Here is a 23,993-nt window from a genome sequence, read left to right as displayed (position 1 = left end):
AGAAATTAACACGACCCACGTAAAGAGGTTGTCCACCTTGTCTAAAGAGTCGCCTCATACTGAAACAAAGACCAAATCCACCTCAAACTGTAAAAACCTGGATGTAAGTGTTCAAATCCGCAAAACACTGCCCCCACAGGGAAAATGGAGCATTACATGGCTGTCTATTAAATCAATGGAGATTTTCACAAAGAACCAATATATGGAGTCCTCCAGAGACTGTTCATTGTTACTCAAAGGAAAAAAGATCCAACAATGCGGGATATTAGACAAGTAGGAGAAGACAATATTTATATTTTGTACTAATAGTCCACATTTGATGCTAGGTTATAGTTGTGGGATTCAAGGTTACCCAAAAATCAAAAAAAGAGAGGACCTTTCACCACCTCCATCTCACAGCATCCTATATTAGATGCCACTATGTGGATTCAGGATCAGAAGAAATTTTATTGTCTAGCCCCATGATTCAAGAGCAATAACTAAATTTGGATCTCTAGTGTCAGGTGGGCGGAGGCAGGTTATCTGCTCCAGGCCAAGACCACCTACATGATAAAGAGAGTCGTATAATAGATTGGGAATTGAGACTATCCTCAAATATGCTAACTGGGCTCTACTGCGAGATAGGTGGTCCTGCTCATGAGCTAACCGCTTGGCCACACCCATTTGACAATAGAGTTAAAAAAAAAAAATTATGAATATTGACTCAGGAACGGTAGAGGGTAGGGGGAAAATTTAAACTTCGTAAGAAACAAAAAAAGTAACAAAAAGTCTCTTAAAGGATGCAAGGACTTCAGGGTTGGTGAAAGGTCTGCTTAAAAAGGGGAGTTCTAGTCCTCAGAATCGGACCGGTAGGGGGGTTTGATACCCAGACCCCTCACCAATCACAAAGTTCCTAGCCCAGAAAAATCTTCTTTTTTTTTTTCAGATTCTCGAAGAATTTTTCTAGAGTAAATAAAGTCTCCAATTATTCTCCAATTACCGTACAGAACCACAAAGAGTATTTTTAGACCAAACATTCCAGTATAAAGCACTGAAACCACTCAGTGAAAATCGAGTCTCTACAATAAATTATTCCACATTCTCATCTTTCACCCAGCCCCGGCTTCAACCAAGAATTCAGTCATCTGCAAGATGGAGGGGAGGGGGGTAACTTTTCATGGTAATTCCTAGAAATTTATAGCTGGGGAACATTTCCGCTTCATTATGTTGTCATATTACATATAAAGTAATACTTTTATTATAAATCAGACAAAGCGGCTTCCCAGGGCGACATAAATAACCTACATAGGACAGCAAAATGCAGATGTCCGTGTACGCACCTCCATTTTCAGATGTAGCAGAGCAGAGCTTGTCATTTGACACATTCCTGATGAGGGGGTTATACCAGCGTTGATATATGAAAGCGCAGGGTGAAGCTCAACACATGCCAAAATGACGGCCTCGGCCCGGTAGATCGGAACGTCCCATAACCGTAGCGCGAGAATCAGATCTGCCGAGTCAGGATAAGGCTAGTACATAAACCTCCCAAAAAAACTCAAGACTGGCATTTTGACACCTCCTTACCAAAGTGCTCTGTGCACCTAATTTATGAGGCAACTGGAACCATCTTTAGTTTTTCAGTTTCTGGTGTTAAAGTTCGTATTTACAGCAAAGGCTGCAAATACGTGAGCAATAAAGCCCCGCCTTCTCCCCACCCTAGCCACATCCCTAACCATTTGTGACCCTTATCCTCCATTCGTGCTAAACCAGTGGTTTACACCAACGAATGGTGCATCTGGATGTTGCGTTGGGAAGTGCGGTGGGTAGGGTTTACAGGACCCACTTCTACCAATGACAGCCCTCCTCCGACACGGGAAGTTACTTCAATTTCTAAGGGAGCTTGACTTCCTGTTTTTCTTGGTCTGAGGAGCCCACTCATTGGATAAGGCAGTGACCAACTGGAACGTCCGGTCAGTATAGAAGGTCCATATATTGCACGAATACTTAAAAATTTTCCATGACTCCTGCCATTCACTTGAGTTAGGTTTGTGATCACCGTCACATTTGTGTAAAAAAAAATTAAAAAATTTAAAAAATGCTGAAACCGATATATTATGGAGGTAACATACAAGAACATCATAGATAGAACTGATATGTAGGACTGGCCTTGACAAATTCTTTCCTGGAAGATCGGCATTCATGTAAAGCCAAACACACAGCAAACATCTGGCACCGAACGAGAACAGATGTCCCAAAAAACGAGAAAAAAAAACCCACAACGCAGTATCTTGTATGATTTAAGGAGTACGTATTCTTCAGCCCGGAGAGTGGTGAGAGTACAGTCAGTGCACATCTGTTGTCAGATGCTTATATTTCCCCTCATGAACACGCAGTCCATACAGGAGACGTAAATCAGCCACCATCTATAGAGGACTGTCCTAAGCCTCGGTTATGAGGGAGCCAACGTTGGCATAGTAGAAGCTCCAAAGGTTGTTTAGCGGATTCGTCGATGGACTTTTGGTGCATCTCTAACCACGACAAAATGTTTCACTCAAAAATACTCAAAAAGTTACGTTTTCTCTGTATGACAAAGAGTTAACCTGTATACAAAATCTCAGTGCGGAGTATTGAACATATGATGGTCATCTTAATACGGCTCCATTTCATAGAGATCGGCAAAGCTGATCAGCGAGGCCCAACTGCTGGGACCACTACCCATCATGAGAAATCACCAAAGGTTGGAGCAGTAGGACAAGCAAACATCTTACCGCTTCATCATTCAACTGGAAGGGGTGTCGGAAACTTCAAGCCCAGCGATCCGTTATTTCCGACAATCCCATACAATTGACAAAAGTGAGACCTACCGCTCTACCCATCAGTGGGAACAGGAACCACTATCTATTGCTAAGGGGGACCTGTTCTTGAGATCGAAGTGCCAGCAGTAAAGCCCTCAAAAAATCAGCTTTTTAACCCATATACTAGGAGTTGAAAATAAACCATAACGGATATATGAACGAATATGGAGCAAAAAAGTTGTTTTCTACAAAGCAGATATCTCCCTTTACGACACGCTGCAAAAGTGGATCACTAAGTGTAAGGTAATGTGTAGTTGAACGAAAGCTTTGAATAAACCATAAATGAGAGATGAAAAAAAAAGGCTAATAATTCACCAGAACAGGGAGAAAGAAAAAAAAAAAAAAAAAAAAAAGTAGCTGGCTACAGTCACTTTACGATATGCTGTAAAAGCGATATCCTGTTGACTTCACCCATGCCAAAGCCTTCTCCAAACTAGCTCTGTAAATTACATCAAGGAAATTAATTGAATAAAACATAAAACCCAATTAAAAAGCATGAAAATGAAAAAAAAAAAAAATAAAATAAAATCTAACAACAAACAATAAAAACCTGCAAACATTGGAAATCTCGCTGAACAGCACGCTTCCACTTCACAATGACATTAACTGCGCAAGAAAGTCGAGGTAACAGAAATTAAGGCTGACACCAGCGGCTCTCCGAAGACAACGGGGAGACGTAATATTAAAATTAGTCGCTTGTAATGCTGTTAATAGATGGAAATGGAACACACCCCTCCTGCTGTCACCAAACGGCCCCCGTCATAGAAAACACCGCAAATGACATGACAAGAACTGACAATACGGAGGAGGGGGTGAGGCCGGTTTGATGTGGTTTAAAGGGACGATTACAAATTTACATTGAAAAGATGTTTCCTGGCTCTAATATGCATTTAAATGTGCGGCATCAAAGACGAGCCAACAAACGTGGACGGCATAGACGGGAAAACGTGTAGGAAGGCACCAGCTCGCTACAGTTTTTTTAATACACATAAAAAGGGGCAAAATTGTAAAGTCGGCCTTTCACAGCTTATCATAGCTAGTGCTATCAGAATTGGCCAATATTGTACAAATATAGTGGAGGAAAAAAAAAAAAATTCTCTATACTTGTATGAATGGTGGGGGTAGGGCGTAATTGGGCAGATTAATTACTAGAAGGCTACATTCACACAATGGCGCCGAGGAGAGGAGGGGGAGATGAGTGCCACACAACCCCGCCCCTCTCGATAACGATGTATGGCGCACAGCACCGTATTGTGGAGAGAGATAGGACACGTCACATCTTTCTCCCGCCTATGGAATAGTACCGTGCCGCACGTGTGCTACACCGTAGTGCTCCTGTACGGCGCTGTGGGCCCATCGCCGTCTAAGGGGGCCATATATTCGGCGTATATACGTCAGCTGTATATACGCCGCCCCATGCGGTCGTGTGAATATAGCCAACTCCTGTCAAAGGCTAATCGTTTTGTCCATATTTGGCTCAAAATCTTAAAGGGGGGTATCCTGGATTAGTTTACGAGGGTCTCTTTATTTAAAAATACACCAAAAAATTATTATTAATAATAATCAAAATGAAAGAAAAAAAACCACACAAGTCTACGGGCTACTACCATTACTTCAATTTAGCGCCATTCAACGACGCGTGGAGGAGGTACAAAACAGTAACAGAAGAAAAGGGTTCCATTATTTTGAGTAGGAGAGAAACCCACACAGGCATTAGAGACCTTATGGGAAAATTACCCCCATCGTAATAGAAGAAAGACTTTTGTTGTAGGGAAGAAGACTCCATGACACACAGACATGTGAAATGTCGCACCGTCTTAACAGCCACTATGTACAGGCCTGAATGGGACCCTTGTGGCTAAAGGTTTTAGACCTAAGGAGCCGTACCACACACACAAGCATAGAAAACCTGAATTTTTTTTTTTAAATCAGGACAACCCCTTTAAACCAACAAAATACCTTAAAAGGGTTGTACAGAATTAAAAAAAAGGAATTCATATCAATTTTCATTCCATAAACTGCACCACCTCAGTTTGTGTGTGTGGTATTGCTCCTTAGCTTATTAAATAAATGTAGGAAACATTAAAAACAATATTTAAAAAAGTTTTAAAGTTGATAACTTTTTATTAAGAGGTTGGAAAAAAAAAAATCATCAGAAACTGAAATAAGAGGTCACTTTAACTAGTAGATGAATCAAAGTACGGTACACCCACATAAAATGTAAAATACCGGCAAATAAAGGATAATTATATTCAATCTCGAATTTAAAAAAAAAAAAAAAAAAAAAAACATGAAATGTAGTAGTCTCCTACGTGGAGCCTGGACACGTTCCGAAATGGTTACCCAACACGCTGAAGTAGTTTGCAAGCACAGAAATGAGGAAATAATTATAGGGTCGGAAAAATAATGAGTAGCTTTTGTGAGAAGCTTGCTGGATTATTCGTTACAAAAAGGGAAAAAAAAAACCCTGGAAATAAGGGGGGGGGGGTGCACATCAGCACCTGTGTATCTACACTAGATACGCGTTGTTCATTCCCCCCCCCCCCTCGGGTGTTTATCTCAAGTAATTTATTTTAATTCCATGTTTTGGCTGCTTGTGTTGTTCCTGCCATCAGCAGCGCGGCCATAAGTGGGGGATGACTAGAGTAGGACATCTACAGCTACTAAAAATCTCGATTAAAAACATCTTTTCCTTTTTTAAACTACCGATCTTCGGAGAGCAAGAAAGAAAAGCAGGGACATGGAGGAAGATTTAAAGGAATTTTCCAGCAGAAACATACAGAGTTGCCCTGTTCCGGGTCTAGTTCTAGAGACACTTCTGTTACCTCTTCACCAGACTAACCAGAAGTGACTGAGATAAGGGAACCCAGTGGGGCAAGTGGCCTCAGCAAGACCTGTGGCATCAGCATCCATGAACACCAACAATTCCAGCATGGCCTTGAAATAGCCAAAGGAATGACACTGGGACCCGAGTTTACGTATACAGCGTTCTCTGTTCCCGCTCCTCCCCTCTTACAGTTTGGCGCCTTCTTTGACCATACCTGAAGAAAAGCCGTCTGCAAATCTAAAATATGCCCCCTCCATTGCCCTTAATGCAGTTATTTGGATGGTCTAACGAAGAAGTCAGCAGCCAATTGAGTAGAACCCCATATTTTTATCCATAATTTCCAGATGTGGTCCAGGACCAGGTTTTCTTCAGTCTTGGGGGACGGTGAAGCGGTTATGGTCCCATGACGTTGACCTAACATACCTATGGTACAGTCAAATTTAAAGGCTTCACTTTATTCATCAAGAAACTTAATAGATATATAGTGGTAAATTTCCATAATACCCTGCCCCCCCACTTACAAATTACAAAAATCATGAGGTAAAGTGGCCAACCACTCACATTCTTTTGGCGGAAAGATTGTCTAATAACAATCAATTGACTGCCATTTGCCCGGATGTTGGCAATTACGTTAGTCTATTAGCACATCCCACATGTTGCCCCCAGTACCGTCTCATATGAGTATTCCTTTTTATGATGTCTGGGAGTTGCCTTTATCATAAACAATAGTTAGTCATACCATCCAAATAATATTTTGCTACGCGGTCACTTCCACACGATAGCACAAATCTTAAATATGGACTCATGTATCCGCTAAGATGAATGCTAGCAGGAGCTCTGGTAAAATGGCAGTATCCTAAATGCAACGTCATCTTCAATACAAGCAGCCCATTTCTCTTAATAGTTTTCCTCAAAAGTGTAAGCACCAGTCCTGCTGAGGTGGAGAGAGGAGCAAAAGCATAACTGGAAAGTGTAAATTTAGAGAAAAAGTGAAGCAGGAGGATTTTTTTGTTAAATTTTATAGTTTAGAAAACATTGAAAATATGAGGCTACATGCAATGACTGAAAAAAAATATTCATATTAATCCACATACACAAAAGAGATAGCCAAGATAAATTAGTTTGCGTATGATAATCTCCCTGTCACAATCATATTTTCTTGGAAGCATATGACACAAGATTACACTATATTTTTAGTTTATGGTGCTAGGCGATTTGGCAGTTTGAGTGTTTTTCGGCCTGTACCAGCATCCCGAACCTAGCTGTGATCAATGCACTTACATATAATGATTCTTAATGGGAATCTACGACAAATTTCCTGTCAGAAACATTGAGTGCCATCTTAGTTTATACACACTGGCAGCCATTTTTTGAGCAGTCCAACTAAAACAACACTTTTCAATGTAATCTGTGGTAGTTGTTTCTTATATTTCATTATTTTCTTGCGAGAGTGAGTTCAGATCCCCCTCATAACAAGACAGGGGAGCTTTCTTGAAGGTTTTGATTTAATTATAGATTTACCTTAAGTAAAAATTACTTAAGGTAAATCTATAATCAATGACGAGTTATCAAATCCTTCAATAAAGCTCCCCTGTTTTGTTATGAGGGGGATCTGAACTCACTCTCCCAAGAAAATAATGAAATATAAGAAACAACCACCACAGATTACATTGAAAAGTGGTGTTTTAGTTGATGGACTTCTCAAAAAAAAAATGGCTGCCAGTGTGTATAAACTATGGTGGCACTCAACGTTTCTGACAGAAATTTGGCGTAGATTCTCATTAAGAATCATTATATGTAAGTGCAATGATCCCAGCTAGGTTCAGGATGCAGGTATAGGCCAAAAAACACTCAAAACTGCCAAATCTCCAAGCACCATAAACTAAAAATATAGTGCTATGGTACATACAATCTGTGTAAACTTGTGTCAGATGCTTCCAATTTCACACCCTACAAAACGTCAGTAATTCCTCTCCGGGAGAAAAATCTCCAGAATAAAGTTCTGTACTAACACACCATATGGTATCAGGATGCCCTCATATCAGCTCTGTGCCAAAACAAGTCTACATGTGACAGCCATATTATGGTATCCGGAAACCAACTATATAGATAACATTTTGCAATATATAGAAACTGAAGATATTATATTGACCGTTTTTATGCTAAATTAAAAAAAAAAAAATGTAAATAGAAACATTATTGGAGAAGTATACAATGCGATTTTCACGCCCAGTTAATATATAGCCTTGAAGAGAACCTAATGACTAGGTGGCGCTGTGTTATCATGAGTCATCAGGCTACGTATAAAAAAATTGGACTTCCAAGAACGCATCAAGGTTATTTATTTTCCTCTATATGGCCTCGAAAAACCATCACTTTCAATGAAAGCAAGGAATAAAATTGAAGCTTAATATTTTCTCCATTAAAACGTGTTCTTATCAAAGCTCCACAGGTGAGAGGCCTCCACACAGAATAACGTACAACATCAAGGGGAGATATCAAGGGAAGGCCGGAGAGCTTTATGCCAGGTACAAGCAGCAGATGAAGGAGAAGTAAAAAGCTTTTTAATAATTCCAACAGGGTTTTCTACATCTCTCTGACCTGGTAAACATTCGATCAAAGCCGCATCCTGTACTGTCCCCCGTTAATTAGCCTTTGTGATGCAAGCACCCAATACATAAAGGAATCTGCGGGCTACAAAAGGTCTGCTGCAAAGTACCCCCATTCCATCTTAGGGGGGAGGGGAGGATGTGAATAGATCAAAGCCGGCATGACATGGGAACAGCGGACTCATGCAGAGCAGTATCTTACAGCCACCTTTTCTGCAAGTGATGCCAATCAGTGGACAGAGGACACAGGAGAGCTGCTAACCCCTCCGCACAAAAACTAATTTGTCTACCTCAGAGTCGAAAGTCAAAATGTATTAAAATCTTTCGAAATGATCTGAGTAGTGGAGCATTCGGCTGAAGAGAAGATAGCTCCACTATAAAACGTAAAAACCTGTGGGAAATGGAGATGTAACTAGGAGAACTTAAGATAAAAATCCCAGAAAAATGGGAAGAATCCTCACGTGGACTTCAATCATAGAAAGATAAGTAAATATTAGACGTTAACGTCACATCAGAGGTATCTCAATCTTCTGGAATTGGACCACCGTAAATAGATACAAGATCACACATCTGTCGAGGCTAGAAGACCATAAAACTAAATCCACCAAAAACCATAGAAGAACCTGATCAAAAGCTTAAACTATCAAGAAAAAAGTTGAACTGCAATACCACATGCAACATGTCGAGGTGCGCATATAAAAAAAACGTCAAAAACATTGGCCTTGAGTAAAATATTTCGACCACAGAAAGGCCTCTGTGCCCCTACAATGAATATTTTGAGTTGTGTGACGTGTCTTATCGAATTATATTCACAATTTTTCTTTTTTTCCCCTCAAGATGGCATTCCCGTAGGGTAGACCTGATATGAACAAGGTCCTTTAACAAGTCGAGCCCTGACCAGGGGCTGCACAGAAATTCCTGCATTGTTGATTTCTCTCAGAAAACACGCAGTATACTGTGAACATCTAATACACGCCAGTTGTCAAGAGAACGTTAAAATCACGTACACACTGGCTCCTTGTTCTGGCCATACAGTAAAATATGAAACGAACAATGACCCACTGGGAAATGTACACAAAATTATGTGTCTCCACTCCCATCAGCTTCACTCCCCCACAATGAGAGGTCACCAGGCGGTTATTAGGTAGTCAAGTACTTTACTTAAACTGGATTTCCAGGGACTTCAACAAAAGACTGTTCAGGGTCTACGGCAGAGGGAGTACGCATATTTGTAAAATAAAGAATTAAACGCCTATTCGTAAGGACAAGTACAGTTCTGACGTACAGTGTATTGAAATGTTGACTGATACACTCTTCAACGGACATAATGGGGTTCTTCAAGGATCCTGTTGCGCAGACCCTCGAGAGAACTGAAACCAGAGCCATCATGTTCAGCTTATGAGGGAATGTTTAAGAAGACCAAATATGGATTTTGGTTGGATCTCAAAACACAGGGAGAAGCAACCTTTTTTCACTCACCATCCTCACAAGTTGCTTACACAGACTGTCATTACTTCTTCTCTGATGTTTAACTTGGGGTCTATTCCACACCGTGACCAAAATCTGCCAAGAAGCTACAAAGAACCACTTGTAAACACAAGGCAAAAAAACTTTGTCCTATAAAAGCCAAAGTGCTAGCTGGCCAGAACTTTACGAGTATGTGACACAGTGGTGATAATGTTGGCCACAGTTGACCAATTTTTTTCTCCACGTTAAAGCTTGGCACTTCCTACTGTGATGAACATCCCTTGTCAGGTTTTCAGGGCAAAATATCTGACCATTTGGGAGAACGAGGGTTTGAGTACCCAATTCCTGGCCAATGGAATCTCCAAAGGGCTGGTGACTCTTAGCCACGTAAAAGTTTTGTGCTTTTTAAGGGGAAAAAAAAAATTATATACGATAGGGCCCACTATAGCACTGGAACTTGGTGTTCTAGAATTCCAATCTCACGCAACGGATCACGTTCATTCCGCACATGATCTGTTCATTTAGGCCATGGTTGAATGTGAGGTTAAGACCAGACACTAAGTGACACCGTCATAGCTGGGGGGGCATGGCTTGATGCCCAAGGGGCTTTCTACGAGAGTCACAGAAAATGCTCAAGAAAGTTGTATAGTCATCATACCAGTGATATGAGGAGGCACTTAGCAGTCTGGGACCAATAACATTTCTATTCCACATTCGGAAGAGGATACAAAAATATTTTCTTGCTACACAGGGGCAACAAGACAGGGATCAGCTCATACAGCGGAGGCCGATTTAATGTTGCATTTTATTAGTACAAGATGAAAAACTGCATTCACCATCTGGAGTGACGGCGTCAGAGACATAAAATTATAATGACTTCTTCAGCCTTATTAAAACATTACAGTACGCTTTGTTTTTCGCTTTCGTAAAGGCAAATTACACCACAAATTCCAATTTTTTTCTATCCTCGACAATTTGGAAAGTCAATATCCAAGCAGCTCTTCACAAACATCCTAATGCCCATTGTTATGCATCAGACTTCTCCACGTGTTTGACCTCCCTTAGGTCTTCGGAGCACAGTATAGGAATGTACATACATCCTTATCACTCAAATGCTCTACAACCTACATAGACACAGCAAAATTGAACTCCGACCGAAAAAAAAAAAAAAAAAAAAAATAGATTAGGGTGATATGACTTTGAATTTCCCGAAAATATTGAAACAAAACAAAATATGCCAGTCACAAAGTGAAAACCAGAATAGACGTCAGCGTCAAGTGCACTCATCGGATTGCGAGCCGTGTGACAGTGTTAGCAGCATAATGCAATCCCATGCCACAACGCAACTTCAACCCCACTGGCTCAGACGGAGCGTGATTTATAATGGAGTCCGGCTGTGAGGCTTCAGCGGTGATTAATCACAGGGAAACTAAAGATTATTAACAAAAAAAAAAAACACACTGAAAAAGGTCACAAAAGCAGAAGCTAAAAATATAGAATACAAAAAAAGAAATTCTGGAGGAGATTGGATCAAAGCCTCGGATAGAACTGCCGAATCGGCAAATGGGAGTTGAATGGAGAGGATACTAGAACTTGAAAGAATAAAAATGAAAAATTTTATCCAAAAAAAAAACAAAAAAAAAACAACACAACACACAATCACTCAGCAAAATCAAAAACAGGCCACTCACAAAACTTCTAGAATTTTTTGAACATTTTTATTTGTACAGGAAATGGATTGGTCAAATCAGGTTTCGAAAACATCAAGTGCGGATAACCAAAGGGGTTCATATTCATATTTTTTCGCCATAGGCGATTGTTAAGATTTTTATTAAAAAGGATCCTATAGTTACCAGGGTTACTATTTACAGTCCTCACCCAGGTGAAGCACACGGCCAAGTAGAGAAAAGAGGGTGACTGCTCCTCACCCCTCGTCCTAGGAAGGGGGTGACCACGACCTCCACGGAGGCAGGGATCTGGACGCAATTTGTGCGGCCAGATCACTAGCCCCAATACGGTCGTGTGCATGGAGACTAAGTATACTGAGGCTCATCGGTGACATGAGTGCATCAGTTTTTTCAACCGCACTATGTAACTGACAACCGCTATGGCCGAATACAGGCCACAGCCGATGGTTGTAGCAGGTGCACCCTGTCAAAGTGGCGCCACCATTGAGCATCTGTATACCAAACCAGGTGGTGACAGGAGGCACCGTCAGAAGGAAGTATAGGTTCTTATTACACCAGCTGAGTAAAAAAAATAAGTTATAAAAACAAGACAACCCCTTTAAGAGGCAAACATCCCATTACCACTTTATAACTTTAATTTCATGAATGGGGTGTAAAATTCTATGATTAAATCTGTGTTTATCTGTACATTATGCTCTGTTGAAGTTCCGGTCTCACAATATACTGCCCATTCATGCACCCTAAAAACTACAATTCAGGGAACTCAGCAGAGAGTCCTAATTAGTGCCCCATGCTTAACCCTTTACAGAAATATTCCAAAAAGACTTTAACCCCCTCAGCACTTTCTAAGACTTTATTAGCGGCCAAGTTCCTTCACGCCATCCACTTCTCTTGAAGCATGAGGTAAATGCTTCAACGTTTTCAGTCAGGAGGGTTGCCATGACAATGGCTGGAGTTTGGCTCTCCCTGATCCATATTCAGACATATAATCAGTGTAAAATATTTTGAGAAGTGCACAGAGCGGAACAGACGTTTCATCAATGTTCCTAGCCTACTTAGGCGCCTCATGCTTGTACGGATTGATAACTTTTACCACAGAAATAAGATAAAACGGTGACTGAAACTTAGATTTTCAGGCCTATTTTATTAGGCTTCGTTCAATTTAGGATGGATATTCCATATAACCAGACTAGTCCAGTAAAAAAAGTTTACTTTTAGAAGCGATGGTTCCACTCACAAAAATTCTCCTTAGTCAGGAGACTTTAAAATGACATATTTCTGCTCAGTTTCTGCCTCAAGGCTCAAGACTTTACATTATGTCGCAGTTTCACTTATAAAAAAAAAAAATTCAGCCATCAAATGAAATTACATTTACTACAAACCATATAATTGTTACACGCCAAAAGCAATCTTTTCGCATAAATTCGCAAAAAAAAATATGGTCCCCAATGTTGAACGCTAAGAACAGGGAATACCCCCCCCCCCCCCCCCAATTGATGGCACTTTATGGGAAAAGCCATAGTCATTGTACGCCAAGTATAGATGGATGCTCGACCATAACAAAGACATGTAGGAGGTCACTTCACATTCAGCTGCAGGACGCCAACTTTACGGGTCAGCTGGATATACATACAAAGTGTTTTTTGTTTTTTTTTTCGAAATTTTATAAAACAAAACAAGTTAATAGACCAAGATATGGACTTAGGCCACGGCACAGCTATGTGGGGGGGGGGGGGGGTAGTGTTACCCTATTAAAAATGGAGTAACTAAAAATATACACAGAATTATAAAAGACTTTGGTTTCAGTCCTATGTACAATTGACATAAAATTGGGGGAATTTTTTTTTAAAGTCAAAAATTTATAGAGGGGAACTCATATTTCCATCGTCTCCAACTTTTTTAGGCCTCTATTCTCCGCTTTTAATGACATACAACAAGCCCACTCCTCACACACGCACTCAGCCCCATTGTAGTTCCTGGCCATTACTAGGACCACCCTTCCTCTAACTTTTGATCCTTTTCGTTTCTGAAACCAAGGAGCACAATGGTGAGCGGGGAGGTTATTTGACCATAATTAAGACACTTGCTGGTGGTATTAGGGAAAGAAAAGGGTTGAGGGGGGAAATTAAGTTAATCCCAATTCAAATGAGATCTAAACCTGGACTTTGTGGGTGGTCTTAAAGGAAAGTCTGACCCCTCGGTGGCCACAGCAAATTCACTGCAATTGTGAATTGGTTATTTTTACATGTGAACAGCGACGGGCTACAATTACAACTGCAAATACAGGTGATGGTCCGTTTAACCTCGGCATGTTATATCCAAGTCTTGTCTTCTATGGAAAAACTTAAGCAAGGTGCTGAGCCCCTGCCAAATCTTTTTTCAATGTTTCCTCAAAGCAAACAAAATTTCACCACATGATGATGGGAAACAAAAAACACGCGTATCACGAGCAAATTTTGCCCCCCAAAAATTCATTACATAATGCTTTTCTGTAGTGCAGGGGTCGGCCAAAGAGGTTCCTGACCCCTGCTATAGTGAATTTCAACTGGATTTGGTAAAATTCTGTGCTCGAAAACTGCACCAACCTGGGTAGATTTTAGGTACCCGAAAAGTTATCAACAGAGATAAGCATGCTCAAACTTTTTGTAAGGATGTGCCCTGTGTGACCTGGACATCCGAACCAATCCAGCAAATTAATAAAGAATCTATCCCTCATCTGAGGGAGCCCCCCCCCAACCCAAAAAGTATGTACTCTAGAACCAGCAGTCCCACAGACTCTGAAGGAAGCAGATGGAGCCCTGCAAGTCCGGAAACGCCAATCAGACCAGGGAAAGGAACCCCAAACTCATTAAACTCAAAGGAATTCCCAAATTCTCAAAGGGTCAGAACCTCAGAGATCACATTTTTAAAATCCTTTTTAAGACTTCTATTGCTATAGAACATCCAGAAAAAATAAAATTTGTAAAAATTCCAAAAGACCCAATAGTTTACAAGGAATGCCACTCATTTAAATGCATTTCCTCTTGTAGTTGCTCATATACACCAATCATAACAGGCAGAGATCCCGATCCCAAGGTTATGGTGGGTTCTGTACACAGTGTCGCTTTCCTCCACCGCCGAAAATCAGAAAGCAGATTAGGCCCCATCTATCTCTGCCGCACTTTCCATCCCAAGCTGCAATCTTGTCACTGCTCCATTGTAAATCAGTTCGGTTCACCTGCTGAGCCGGGAGCTGGAAGCAGCCGGAGACACAATATAATAGCATATCACATTTCTAATAGATTTCTGCCCTGTCAACACTTTTTGCATTATTATTTTAACACAGCGCATGCAATTTTATGCAGTGCTGTACAGAGACATTTTCAGGCACGATTTCCCCCGTCCAATCGAGCTTACAATCTGTTGTGGCACTCGGAGCAGGAGAGAAACAAAGTGACTCGTCTGAGGTCGCGACGACCTGTGGTTGGGATTTTGAAAAAGGGCGACATAGATGGGGGCGGTATAAATCACCAACAAATGAAAGAGCAGTAATAAAACTGCAGATGAGGTCATATAGGAAAAGAGTACAAAAATTTTAGGACATTTACTGAAACATTTGTAAATCTTAGCTCTATGGTAGGCATGTATCAAGCCTTTTTGTTAAAGAAAAAGGAGCAAACCCTGAGCTGCTACCTTTTTATCCTTTTTGCCATCTGTATGACAACCTGGAGGGATTACAATACAGCGATTACGATTTTTCATGGAAGCTCGATACAATTGACTCCAACCCCAAACCGAAATCAATTGTCGCACGACCGGCCACGGACATGTAATCAATTTATGACGAAGTCTAAGTCTCAACATAACAAAGACATTGTTGCCCCAGGGCAAAGAGGTTGTGATACACTTTGATACATGCCCCTCTATGTGCCTGGACACTTGCCGGTAGTATAGGCACAAAAATACTCTGGTAACACACCCAGCCGAGACTGGTCTGGCTTTAGGCGTAAATACATCTCAAAAATCCTCATCTTCCAGACTAAAAACTGAACTGGACTACTAGTGTCAGTCATTGATCATGATGGCCCCTGCCAATCTGCAGGGACATTAGCGTTTACCGTAGCACTGGCCGGTAGTCCTCTGGTAAGGATTCCAAACATCGTTGATACAGTAAGGAACAAAGTCTTTCTCTAGTTAAAATACTGAAAATTCCGTCACCATATGGTTCATGCTTCAGCCGTATTCACACTTGCCGATTGGAGTGCAACGCAATCCAACCGGAACAGGGAGGGGCTTCGCCCAATCAGCATCAGGCACCATGTATTTAGCATAACAATGTTATGTTACCAATTGCATGTGTTTCACTTAATATGCATATTCGATCGAGACCAAGTCCCACCCTGTTCAGCTCCGAATGGGTTTAGAAATACACGCCAACCAGAAAGTGGGCTACAAGGACCAAAATTTTAGAAAAATAACACAAGTCTGGACTTGTGTTGAGCAGCTGGAGAGATCAGCGATCACTTTGACCCATGGGTTCAGGTTCCTGCCAACTGCGTTCCACTACAAAAACCAACAAATCAAAACATATCCCTATTTTTGAGCGCAGGATAAATACACAAGGCAATAAAACGGATTGTGTAACGCTGCAGCTGTGCAGTTTATGGGGCGTAACGAGACACCCAAAATATTCAGCAGTAATTCTCTATTTCAAAACAAAAAAAAAATTACGTTTTATTCGAATTTTTTTTTAAAAATTCAAAAAATTTCTAACCCGGCAGTTAACAATTTTTTTTTTTCCCCATGCAGTTCCTGGAAATATTTTCCATTGTAGAAACACCCATCAGGTTATCAGTGAAAGGTGAGGTTTTACATCAAGCCTGGACAAACCCCAGGAGGCAGGTATCCAATTAACTCCAAGAATTTCTGCTGGAATGCACCTTCCCTCAGCTTCCCTGACTCTATGGCGGGTCCTGCAAAATAACACGGGGGCTCAGATTCTACATGGAAAATATATTCTGGTAAACCCAGACAATTTACCGTAATATTAATCAGGAACAACTATTGCAACATTTATTCAATCAAGTGTATCCAGAGGTTTATCATGATGGTTCAGAGCTACAGGGGTGCACATCAGCCGCAAGGACCCATCCTGGTAGGATCACAGGGTCCTCAATAAACTAACAGTCTGCAAAAGAAATTATAGGGGAGAATGAGATTTCTGGAAGATTATAGACAGAATCCACCAATGTGAATACAGCCAAACTGTAATGAAAGGGATTTGATATGGATAGGTAGTTTGAAGAGGAAAAAAACCCCCACCCTTTTTATATACACTTAGGGGATCACCAGGATTAAAGCACTGTGGCTTTCTTCCAAAAAAAAAAAAATGCGCCACACCTAGCCATGGTTGCGTCTGGTATTGCAGCCCAATCACTTCAACTGAGCAAAAATGCTTAGAAGGAAGCAGCCATTAAAGAGGTAGCCCCAAATTTGACTCTCATCCCCATGTTATAATCTGAACAGTCTGACTGCTGGAACCAACACCGATGGCTAGAATGGACCCCCAGGGGGTCTCATACTCACTAACTGAACAAAGAGACATCTCCGGCGATACCCAAGTGCTGTGCTCAGTAATTTTTGACACTCCTGTTGTATTGCATGCTCGACCTGCTACTCCATCAATTACTAAGAACGAGACCCCTATTCTTGTGAACTGTAGTTAGAGCCACGCAGGGATCAAATTGTTACGGCCTCTACTGTGGATAACGGACTTGGGGCAACCCCTTTAATGAGACAAGTTATCTTATTAGGATTCTAACCTCTAAACCATAGAGTGCAGTAGAGTGTCTCGCTCTGGAGGACCTGTACAGCACATTAATATGCGTTGGCACTGTGTAATGCCTCATATATCCTGCGGGGGAGCTGCAGGGAAAAAGAACACTTAGAGATCCTTACTTTTTAAAGGAAATCTGCCTGTGAGGGTCCTGGTCAGGGGCACATTTTGATAACTATATGGCCCTATAGTAGGTAAGTGACAAAGTGGCGAATTAATTAAAGGGGTGATCAGTTCAGACAACGCTACGACCACAGCAATCCATAAAATCCAATACATAAGGCTACGTAGATTCCAGCCACTTCCCGAGACATGACAATCACGTGACCTCAACATCATGTGATCGTAGCGAGAACCCAAGGTTTTCGTATATTAACCCTTTTTTATTCAATTGCTTATATAGCACCAACATATACTGCAGCACAGTACAGAGACAGTCAGTATTCTATAAGATGACCTATCAGGAAGTATAGAAATCTGTCAGTATGATATATATGGAAACAATCAAGAGACAAAATTCTACCCAGACGAGTGACAGCAGCGTCACCGGCGCGGCCGACCCCTCCACTCTCCGCGCTCGCGTTGCGCTGAATGCGCCCAGGCTTGTAGCTCACATCAAAGCCGCTCTTCTCTGAAGATACCTGGTTCGTGTTACAGGAACTGATCTTTCAACATCCCTCTCGCTCCCCCATTGGGTATACTCGGCTGATGCCACATCTGTGCGCTACACCACCAATTCCCTGATCCTTTGTCAGATAGATCCAGAGCGAGGGCGCCCTCGGGACGCCACACAATATGGTCGTTTTAATTACGACCCAGTCTACCGGTTTTTAACACCTTCAGTCATGGGGGGGGGGCAGCGATCACATCTTTCCGATAGACCCAACACTGTACATTGTGACCCGTGAATAGAATGCCAGGAGTACGGTGGAGACTGACACACTGAAAGTGAGAGCTATAACAGAAGATAAAGCACCAACCACCTCTCTCCAATCTTCCCATCACTGCACATTGTGATGCACGAATACAATGCCAGAACCACAGTGAAGACTGACACCCATGCAAATAAGGGAGAATATGGGTGCATTGTCACCCTATATGGTAACCAGGGTTTGGGAATAGAGTGATGACCCTATAAGGACTGTTTAGTAGCAAGTAGCTGATTTTTATGGAGGGTCCAAAGCAAAATTGCACAAAACGAATAACAAATCCAAAAGGTCAATTTAACAGGTAACCACGTAACATCAAAGACCCGTCCAGCTATCACGTCACCTGCTTCTGTCGCAATCCGGGGAATACTACACACAGGTGTAGGGATCAGGAAACAATCCCCCCCCCCCGCCTACACACAACAACCGTCTTACAGGAAACACCTTCCCCGGCTTCCAGGAGGAAGATTTTATTTATGCATAATGACTGCATTATCAGAGCAACTAATGTGTCTGATCAATTAGAGCCGATTACAGTCCTTGAGGTTTCGCCTCGCTTTTATGACGCTAAGCGCAACACGGCATAAATCGCCCAACGCCAAAGTCGATATCCTCGTAGACTAAAATATAGATCTGTAGAGTAAGGCAAAAGCCTGGGAGGGGAAGAGGGAGAGTTTTTGGAATTCATTGGCATCAACACTACAAAGATGTAAAGCCTTATAGGAAGTGCAACGATAGACCTTAAAACAATACAAATAGTACAGAACAAGAACAAAAAGTACCGCCATATACATCACAATCACCCGATAACTGAAGTACCCGCCTATACGTTCAGAATTAGACTGTTATTACAGAATGTATCTAACAAGCAACAAAGTAACAACCGCAACAATGGTCTTGTCAAATTCCGGAGGATAATAATAGATGACTACTTATATGTTCTGATAGTATTGTAGAATGTTTATCAATAAAGTATCTATCAACAACAATGTAACAACCACAACAACAGCCTATCCTTTCAGGTCTAGCCGAATTCCGGAGGATAATTAGCAAGTGACAGAAGTCATCGACATCAAAAGTAGGCGAGAGCGTTCGCACCTGTAGTTACGACCTGCACCATAAGCCACCGAGCCGCATGGCTCATTAACCCCTTACTAGCAGCTTCTCTGGCTTTTGGGTTGTTGCAATCGGGGCATGACAGGAGTTGTAGTTCTGCAACAACTGGAGAGCCACAGAGGGGGGGATGGGGGAAGGCTATAGATCAAAGCTAGAAGAAGGATGAGATACTCATGCGGGCATCAATGGTGTATGGTTAATGGTAGAGCGCCCAACATCGCCTAGAAGACACTCTATATAGCACAGTTCAAAGGTCAAGCTCCGCTCCTGGTGACAAGCATTCCTTCAAGAGGCAGCAGCTCCTTGAGAGCCCCTATCAATATACACTTCAAGAAAAAGCAGCAAAGCACCCCAGGGTGTCAAATCACAAAATCAATGGAGAGGTATACACAACGTGGAAATCAATGCAGGTCAGAAGCTGCAGAAGAGATGAGACACTAGAGAAGGGGTGGCCAGGGCTGGGTCTGATGGGTTTTTTGGTAGGAAACCACTTACTTCTCATATTCGGCGTTGTCTTTATCACAACGGGCGTCCTTGTGCTTCTGCCAGTCCTTGCCGTGCTTACAAGTGGTCAGGAGGACCACGTCCTCCCCATTATGAACATGATATAAGGCATTCCTGGTGTCGGACCCTATCCCCGTCAGGTATCTTTTCCCTTTGAACACCAACATGTACTTCCTAATAGGAGGGATAGTGTTAAATTTCAGAAATCCCTTCTCCCCCCCTGTCCTGGGATGATCCTTAGAAAAGAGTGGGATGGAAACGTCAAAGTTGGGCCTGAAGTTGTCCGTGCTGATGCTGGCCTTGGCCAACATGGCCTGGCCGATATCGAAGCCCACGTCCTCGGTGTAGTCCGGCCAGGTCCCGGAGTATAAATTAAAAATTAAATGATTTCTACCATTGTTCCACAGGTGCAAGTTCTGGACTTTGGACTTGAGGTTGTGCACATATTGAGGGGACAACTGGTCCCGGTCCAGAGTGTCCAGGCTCAGGACGAACAAGCAAGCCTGGCTAGGGTCCGAGGTGTAGTATCTCGAGCCCTCGATGGCCGATAGGATATTTTGGTAACTTTCGGAGATCTTGTCCCCTTTCTGCTGAGGGTACGTGTAGACCTTGAAGCCGTTCCTCTTGCACAAGGAGAAGTCAAAGCAGGACTCCATGCGGCACTTCTTCCCCTTGTAGATACTGGAGTTGGCGTCCCTCTTCTGTCTGGGGGAACCCTGACTCTTATAGTCCTCGCTCTCCGCCTGATCCCATTGGATGAAGGGGAGCAGGGGGTCCGGGAATCGCGGCCACGGGTGCTCAGTGTCCCTCGGTAGGACCTGATCTCCATGGTCAACCCTACTCCTGGACGGCCGAAGCTGCAACCCCCCAAGATAGAAGAGCAGGACGAGACAAGTGCCGGCAGAGACCAGGGTGAAGTAGCGTTTTTTGGCCTGCATGTGTCCGTTTTGGCTCGGGCTGGCGGTCGCGGAGAAACACAAAAGCCCCCAAACTTTGCCAGTCCACAGTCTCAGCTCCGCTCCGCCATCTTCCTGAGTGGAAAGATGTCAAAGTCTCTTCTCCCACCTTCTGCTTGTTCCTTTCCCCAATTCTCGGGCTGATCCAGCGCATGTGGGCGATTAGATTTTAACTTTCTCCCCTTCGATCTTTCATCCTTTAGTCGGCCGACCAGATCTGCAGAGGGAATGGTGCTTTGTGGATGCCGATCAGCTCCGGGGAGACAGCATGCACAATGGCAGAGCCGGGCACTTCATCCACTTTCCCGGGGCGCCGCATCCAGCACGCAGGGGGTTAAGGCAGCCTCACGGGTGAGCGGCGGAGCCCGGTAACCGGACGAATCCCTGCATGTCTCTGCATCCCCCGGGCGGGCGGGCGGGCGCTGGGGCTGGGCTCTGCACGCGGGGTTCTAGAGCAGGAGATGCTGGAGCCGCCGGGTTCTAGGCTGCGCTCTCCTCTGCTCTCACACATTCCATTCCCCGCACCACAGCCGTGACCTCATCTATCCACGCAGCCTGCGCTCCCATTGGGTGTGCGTCACATCCGTGCCGGGAGGGGCTTCCGCTGCGCCCGGCCAAGGCCCCGCCCCCTGCTCCTCTCTCCCTCCCTCCCCGGCCGCAGCTGCTGCACAACCTCTAGACACTGCAACGGCGGCGTGCTGTGTGTAGTCACCTCGCAGGCTGCACGGTGCACAATGCGGGGCTGTCTGTAATGCTGAGTAGTAGTAGTAGTGCTCCACTATAGGGATCGCTGGGACGTGTAGTGCTCCACTATAGGGATCGCTGGGACGTGTAGTGCTCCGCTGCTTTGTTATAAGAAATGCTGATCATTGTAGTAAATAATAATAATTCTTTATTTATATAGCGCACACAGATTACGCAGCGCTGCACAAAGCATGTAAATGTAGTTCCACTATAGAGGATTGCTGGGACTTGTAGTTCTATCATATGGATTGCTGGGACTTGTAGTTCTATTACTTGGATTGCTGGGACTTGTAGTTCTGTTACAGGGATTGCTGGGACTTGTAGTTCCGTTACATGGATTGCTGGGACTTGTAGTTCCGTTACATGGATTGCTGGGACTTGTAGTTCTATCACATGGATTGCTGGGACTTGTAGTTCTGTTACAGGGATTGCTGGGACTTGTAGTTCCATTACATGGATTGCTGGGACTTGTAGTTCTATCACATGGATTGCTGGGACTTGTAGTTCTGTTACAGGGATTGCTGGGACTTGTAGTTCTATCACGTGGATTGCTGGGACTTGTAGTTCTATTACATGGATTGCTGGGACTTGTAGTTCTATCACATGGATTGCTGGGACTTGTAGTTCTATCACATGGATTGCTGGGACTTGTAGTTCTGTTACAGGGATTGCTGGGACTTGTAGTTCTATCACATGGATTGCTGGGACTTGTAGTTCTGTCACAGGGATTGCTGGGACTTGTAGTTCTATCACATGGATTGCTGGGACTTGTAGTTCTATTACATGGATTGCTGGGACTTGTAGTTCTATTACATGGATTGCTGGGACTTGTAGTTCTGTTACAGGGATTGCTGGGACTTGTAGTTCTATCACATGGATTGCTGGGACTTGTAGTTCTGTTACATGGATTGCTGGGACTTGTAGTTCTGTTACATGGATTGCTGGGACTTGTAGTTCTATCATATGGATTGCTGGGACTTGTAGTTCTATCATATGGATTGCTGGGACTTGTAGTTCTGTTACATGGATTGCTGGGACTTGTAGTTCTATCATATGGATTGCTGGGACTTGTAGTTCTGTTACAGGGATTGCTGGGACTTGTAGTTCTGTTACATGGATTTCTGGGGCTTGTAGTTCCACTATAGAGGATTGCTGGGACTTGTAGTTTTATTACATAGATTGCTGAGACTTGTATTTCTTTTACACAGATTGCTGGGATTTGTACTATTACAGGGATTGCTGGGACTTGTAGTTCTATCACATGGATTGCTGGGACTTGTAGTTCTATCAAATGGTTTGCTGGGACTTGTAGTTCTGTTACATAGATTGCTGAGACTTGTTCTGTTACAGGGATTGCTGGGACTTGTAGTTCTATCACATGGTTTGCTGGGTTTTGTAGTAGTTTTTCCTGATGGAATATGCTGGGATTTGTAGTTCTATTGCAAGACATGATGGATCACGCAGTCATGCTCTGCTGGGACTTGTAGTGCCATTGTGTATACTAGGATACTGGGAACATGGGACATGCTGGGACTTGTAGTGCCATTGTGTATACTAGGATACCGGGATCATGGGAGATGCTGGGACTTGTAGTGCCATTGTGTATACTAGGATACTGGGAACATGGGACATGCTGGCACTTGTAGTGTCATTGTGTATGCTAGGATACTGGGAACATGGGACATGCTGGGACTTGTGGTGCCATTGTGTATACTAGGATACTGGGAACATGGGACATGCTGGGACTTGTAGTGTCATTGTGTATGCTAGGATACTGGGAACATGGGATATGCTGGGACTTGTGGTGCCATTGTGTATTCTAGGATACTGGGAACATGGGACATGCTGGGACTTGTAGTGCCATTGTGTATACTAGGATACTGGGAACATGGGACATGCTGTGACTTGTAGTGCTATTGTGTATACTAGGATACTGGGAACATGGGACATGCTGGGACTTGTAGTGCCATTGTGTATACTAGGATACCGGGATCATGGGATATGCTGGGACTTGTAGTGCCATTGTGTATACTAGGATACCGGGATCATGGGAGATGCTGGGACTTGTAGTGCCATTGTGTATACTAGGATACTGGGAACATGGGACATGCTGGGACTTGTAGTGCCATTGTGTATACTAGGATACTGGGAACATGGGACATGCTGTGACTTGTAGTGCTATTGTGTATACTAGGATACTGGGAACATGGGACATGCTGGGACTTGTAGTGCCATTGTGTATACTAGGATACTGGGAACATGGGACATGCTGGGACTTGTAGTGCTACTGTGTATACTAGGATATTGGGAACATGGGAGATGCTGGGACTTGTAGTGCCATTGTGTATACTAGGATACTGGGAACATGGGATATGCTGGGACTTGTAGTGCTACTGTGTATACTAGGATACTGGGAACATGGGACATGCTGGGACTTGTAGTGTCATTGTGTATACTAGGATACTGGGAACATGGGATATGCTGGGACTTGTAGTGCCATTGTG

General features: G+C 43.0%; 1 protein-coding gene across 1 annotated transcript in view; it reads right to left on the bottom strand.

Moving 5' to 3' along the window:
* Window positions 1–21,318, bottom strand: part of EXT1 (exostosin glycosyltransferase 1) — a 192,844-nt gene extending 171,526 nt beyond the window's left edge. The window contains exon 1 of the mRNA XM_072151285.1: window positions 19,781–21,318. Within this exon, the coding sequence (XP_072007386.1) occupies window positions 19,781–20,727 (947 nt within the window). The 5' untranslated portion in view covers window positions 20,728–21,318. The remainder of the gene's footprint in view (window positions 1–19,780) is intronic.
* Between the last annotated feature and the right edge of the window lie 2,675 nt (window positions 21,319–23,993).

Source organism: Engystomops pustulosus, chromosome 5, assembly GCF_040894005.1.
Source record: "Engystomops pustulosus chromosome 5, aEngPut4.maternal, whole genome shotgun sequence".
NCBI lineage: Eukaryota > Metazoa > Chordata > Amphibia > Anura > Leptodactylidae > Engystomops > Engystomops pustulosus.
Note: the sequence above shows the minus strand (reverse complement) of the source record. Positions and strands in the feature narration are given on the sequence as shown.